Source organism: Wolffia australiana, chromosome 6 (assembly GCF_029677425.1).
Source record: "Wolffia australiana isolate 7733 chromosome 6, ASM2967742v1".
Lineage (NCBI taxonomy): Eukaryota > Viridiplantae > Streptophyta > Magnoliopsida > Alismatales > Araceae > Wolffia > Wolffia australiana.
This window is the reverse complement of record NC_135840.1, coordinates 7,841,825-7,847,168: the sequence shown is the minus strand read 5'-3', so window position 1 is coordinate 7,847,168 and position 5,344 is coordinate 7,841,825. Positions and strand designations below refer to the sequence as shown.

The window sequence follows — 5,344 nt, the reverse complement described above, 5'->3', positions numbered from 1 at the left end:
TATATCCTACAATATCAAAAACTATTTTGTATGTGATCATCTTGTCACATTTATCAGTCTAGTTAATGATTTTAAGGGAAAATAAATTTTCATCGTCCAATATTAAAATTGAGTATGGCGACAAGTATTTAATTAATCAAGGATCAATTTAACTTGATCAATTTGTTAAGTTGACTACATGTGGGGTGCCAAACTACTCCTCGTGCTCTAGAAGATACAAAGGAGTATGTCAACTTTCTCATGAAACCGTTACCATCATTGGTTAATGCTAACATATAACACTTCATCCGCTTGACGTTTTCCCAGACAACTTAGGGTTGGTCAACTAGCAAATCCTAGTTGATCATTCCAATTAGTAGAGATGTATTTGACAAATTATCAAAGAACTACTTCCCCAATATTCTGCTGCCTTCATCTTCCTTGAATTTTTATTCTCTCATATTGAGGGTGAATGATCCTATCTTGAGTAAACAATCACCTTTCTGGACTTGTTACATTAAAGCAAAGACTAACTCAAATCTCATGAGTATGAATATGTAAGTCATAGGCAAAATACGGCCACACCTATCCATGAGATGTCTTTGTTGTCTAAGGTTTATGAACCACTTTCACTACCTTGACATGAATCACCGGGTTTTACAGTTAGGTAGATTACTATTTAGGAATATAAAAACATTGAGTGAAGTGTTTCCCTAAAAGAGCACTTACTATCTATTACTAGTGCCTCTATGGTACTAATTGCGGATATGCCATACTCTTTGTATGAATGTGATTATATAGCGTTATTTTATCCATATACTATAATTTCCATCTCAAGTCTCCTTGAAATAAGAGTATTAAGAACACATGGTAAAACAATATTGATCTCCATATTATGATTTCATCATAATTGACTTGGTCATTGCATGTATTAAAAGACTTTATTATAAAAAGCATATGAGATTAATAATTAATCAATGTGAATTCAATTATCGTAAATGATAAATGGATGTTTGATTGAATTTTAGGCCACATACTACCCGCCACCTTCTTCATCAGGTTCCTTGATGTTGAAATATTTGACCTTTTAGTAATGTTAGAGCTGAAGGAACCACCTTAGTAGCTCTATAAAAGGACAAGGGTCCACGATAACTCTGAAAATGTGGTAATTTAATTTAACTAATAGTCTTCATTACCCAGACTTATCCAATGATGCCTGTAAAATTCCCTTTTATCAACTATAATAAGTATCACATGGGAAAATGTTTTTGATACATAGGGAGGAGGACATCCAAATCTGAAATGTGATTTTTTGTGGTAAAATAGAGAAGGGTGTAGAAGGAATTTGAGCAACAATAATAAGTCAATATTAACTTTTGAAACATATAAAAATAAACCTTCTAATATTGTGCATTTCCTCCTTTGATCTTAATGACCTTGTTCTTCAACTGAAGGTGATCAAGAAGATTTTCTACCTATTTTTTACGGTTTTCATATGCATTCTTGGAAACACTATGATGTTCTCACTAAACCACTCCTACTATAGCATGTACATTTTGCGCATTGTTGGCATTTTGGCAGCAGATAAAGAGGAAATCGATAAAGTAAGTATGAAGTCATGATTAAATACAGGATCTGCAAAGAAATTTGATCTCCCAATGTTTTTGTATCCACACATTCCAACCAATGATAGGATGAGTCCTGAAGTAGTTTTTCATATGATTGTCACCCCTAATTTAAGATAATTATATCATCCACTACCTTTAATGGGTCATCGAACAGTCATTTTCTCGTATAATGTTGATTTATTTACCTGAAGCTCCTTATCTCTAGTGTTTGTAAATCAATGAGTTCTAAAGGTTTGAAAATATATCAAACCTTTTTTTTGTCCGATAGTGGCACTACACCTTTACTGGTTGACTTTCTATTCTATGCACATGCGTACAATGATTAAATTGTTACATCCACAGAGTTGTTAAACAATGATCTGTGTTCAATGATTGTTAAATATTGAAAAAATGCTTTGAATTTTAAGAAATTCATATCAATATTAGTTCACAACAGGAATCATGTGACAACATTAACTCCAATTATGCCAATCATAAATTTAAATCGTTGGTTGGTCGACATTCGACAAATCACAACGACATGTGGCACGACTGAAATAAAAGGTTTAAAAATATTTTCAAAATCCATATTAAATTAGAAATAATCCTAAAAATACAAATAAAAATGTATTTCAACATAGAAAAATCATATATTTAGGAATATAATGCCCAAAAGTTTTAGGAAAATTATATTACAGCTCAAAAGATTATGTTCTATCAGAATTTAATGTCAGAAAAATCATTAAATCGTAAATTCAAAATATCCCCTAAAAATAAATTTAATCATTTTAAGCTTGCTAACACACATATATAATTAATTTAATGCAAATAAACATGTAAATATGGTCAGATTGTCCTACTAAAAGTATGTGTTATCAGACATAAGTACCTAACATGATGTACTGTGATAATCTCTGTACGAAGCTAGTAATGCTCAACAAGCTTGAGCGTGATCGCGAACATGCTTAACATGGCTTATGGGTTATCTGGACTGGGGGCCAGTGATTATATCTCTCTCTTGTATTGTTCACGCTTTATATTGGTTACAGACCCTTTCATCGATGTTCAACTCCCATTGTGTGCGTGAAAGACAAAAACCTGAGGTGATGGCCAAACTTATCTTTGACTGCCGACCAACCGAAACCAAATCAAGTTTCCTAACCTAACAAAAATTGGGTAGTAGAACACAAGTACGAGAAATATCCAGAGCTAATTTTTTTACAGTGGGACATTGCCCGCAGGGGAATGACCCAAAAGGGTAGATCTTGGTCAACCCCACCGGCCATGCAGCCGCAGCCATTTAATGATTTCAAGTCGGCGGGTATCAAGCGAGGGAGGAGCAGGCTCTTCGGACGTGGCCGAGGGGTCCGGTTAGAGCGCGGACTCTGCCGAGCTTGACAATGGCGACGGCGAAGTCCTGGGCAAAGCTGGAAGGAGAATCAGCGTAGAAATCGACGAAGGGACGAGTGGCGGGGTGAGAGTATAGAGCGGCGTCGGACTGAAGAACGGCCAAGCCGGAGCGGATGTTGGAGAAGAAGTGGGTGTCGAAGAAATGCCCGCTGCCGTTGTCTATGGCGAGGCGGACGTTGCCGTTGCCTCCTGGCGGGCAAATTCCTTGAAGAGCGGCTAAGAATGGGGGGCTGATCGACGGGTCCGGCCGCCTCGTTCCCCGGAAATTGTACAGTCGCCCCGTCATGAAGAAGCACGCCGTCGTGCCTATCGTGTGCGCCGCTGCGAGAATGAACCCGGGTCTTCAGTAAATTTCAACGGTAGAGCGCGTAAATGATATTAATAACCGACGGGGATGAAAACTCTAGACCAGTGGATTAGTCGCGGTAGGTAGATAGCCAGGGAGACAGATGGTACGAACGAATGGGTAAAAGATTTATATGTCTGTGAAGAGAGAGGGAGGAGGAGATATAAAGACGGGAGAGATAGAGATAGAGATAGAGGGAGGAGAGACAGAAAGAGAGAAAGATGGAACGAAGAAGAGAGAGAGAGGCAGAAAGAGAGACGGACAGAGGTCGAGATAGAGATATAGATATAGATAGACAAAGAAGAGACACAGATAGATGTAGGGAGAAGGAGGGACACATGGAGATATAGAGAGGAGAGAGATAGAGAGAGGGAGAAGGAGAGACAGATAGAGAGAGATAGAGAGGAGAGAAATAGATATAGAGACAGAGATAGAGAAGAGAGAGATGGAGAGAGATAGAGAGAGGACCGAGAGATGGGGAGAGGAGAGAGAGATGGCGCAGGAGAGAGATAGAGAGAATGAGCGAGAAAGAGAATGGGACCGGTAAGGACGACGAGATCCTGCGCGGAGAGGCCATTCTGAGCGAACTTGATGAGGAGGACTTCAATGGGATCGGAGACCTCAGGCACAGCAAGAGCGTCCACCACGGAAGAGATGAACCCATCTCTGCGACCGGTTTCCACCATGTAAGACGGCCCGTTCGTCTGAAAACAAATAGAAAACGACTGAGAAAAAGAGAGACCGATACCCACCTAGACTCTACACCGCTAGAAAGAGAAAGAGAGAGAGATAGTAGTACGAGAGCGACGGAGTCTCTGGCAGCGAGAGCGACGATATCGGCGCAAGAGACGACGCCGGGGCACTCGAACTCGAGCTGGGCCTTGGCGGCGTCGATAATATTATGTCCGCGGAGGCCCTGGTGTCCAAAGGCGCGGTTTTCTTGCTGCCCGTCAGGCGTCCTAACGAGGATAGAGCCGTCGCAGCCCTGGCAGTCACGTCGAGACGAAGATAAGACGAAAATGGGGAGAAAAGAGAGGACGAGAGAGATGAAGGGGATGACGAACATCGACGATACAGTCGTGGAAGTGAAGGCGTAGCAGAGCCGGGGCGACGGACGGGTCGCTGAGGAACGCGCCGGTGACGACGGACCGGACGACGTCCTCCGCGCGGGGGCACGAACCGCGGTAGAAACCGACCTGGAGCTGTCCCCCGCCGTAGCGCAGCGAACTTAGCAAGAGAACGGTAGAAAGAATGGCGAGTGAAGGCATATCAACCCCCCCAGCGAAGTAGAGACAGAGGGAGAAAGATAGCCCGGAGTTGCTGAACTTGAAGCTGCTGATATCTGAGGAAGTAATTCTTCAGCAAGGCTTACCAGTTTAGAACCGATGCAATAAATAGGAACATCGGTCTTTGAACATGTCCCTTTATCGCTGTTTTTCTTAAAACATGGGAGGAATTCTTAGATCACGTCCCATAAAAAGAACTCGTATCATTATTCTCTTTAGTGAGCTGTGTTTGTGCCCCACCCCAGCGGTGCCCACCACAGAAAAACGTCACACAGGAAAAGGCATTTCTTCATCGTCCCCAGCAACTCCTATTCTGGGGGACCAGGATTGAGCGATGGATGACTTAATGGCTTCGCCACGTCTCATATCAAGTGCATTGTCTTCTTAAATGCCGCTTGCACATCGGTTTGAACCATTCAAAACGAACTAGGCCGCCAGGCCATTGCTTAAAACTTTGGTAAAAACAGGTGCCTGGTAAATTTCTGGATAGCTTTCTAGCTAAATCAATAGATATATCTCTGTGTACGTACATTTATAGATTGGTCAACATATTAATTGACAGATTAGATAGACGGAGACACGATACATGGTCGCCTGGGTGAATTGATAGGAGAGAGATAGGTCAACATGTTCATATTTTATTATTAGTGTTGGGAGTACATGCAGAAGATAATGAGGAATTAGGAACGAACCTATTTTCTAGGGTCTCCAACTCA

At 41.4% G+C, this 5,344-nt stretch overlaps 1 protein-coding gene across 1 annotated transcript; it reads right to left on the bottom strand.

Moving 5' to 3' along the window:
- Positions 1 to 2,727: 2,727 nt before the first annotated feature.
- On the bottom strand, positions 2,728 to 4,771 carry LOC144704392 (peroxidase 43-like). The gene is made up of 4 exons (XM_078576807.1): positions 4,407 to 4,771; positions 4,142 to 4,327; positions 3,884 to 4,046; positions 2,728 to 3,317 (listed from the first exon to the last, which is right to left on the bottom strand). The coding sequence occupies exons 1-4, from the start codon at positions 4,608 to 4,610 to the stop codon at positions 2,911 to 2,913; spliced, it is 960 nt and encodes a 319-aa protein (XP_078432933.1). The 5' UTR covers positions 4,611 to 4,771; the 3' UTR covers positions 2,728 to 2,910.
- Positions 4,772 to 5,344: the final 573 nt, after the last annotated feature.

Coding starts and splice junctions, on each gene's coding strand:
- LOC144704392 (XM_078576807.1), bottom strand. CDS start 4,610: ATGCCTTCACTCGCCATTCTTTCTACCGTTCTCTTGCTAAGTTCGCTG. Junction 4,328..4,406: donor TCCACGACTGTATCGTCGAT/GTTCGTCATCCC, acceptor CGTGACTGCCAG/GGCTGCGACGGCTCTATCCT. Junction 3,318..3,883: donor GGATCTCGTCGTCCTTACCG/GTCCCATTCTCT, acceptor TCATTCTCGCAG/CGGCGCACACGATAGGCACG.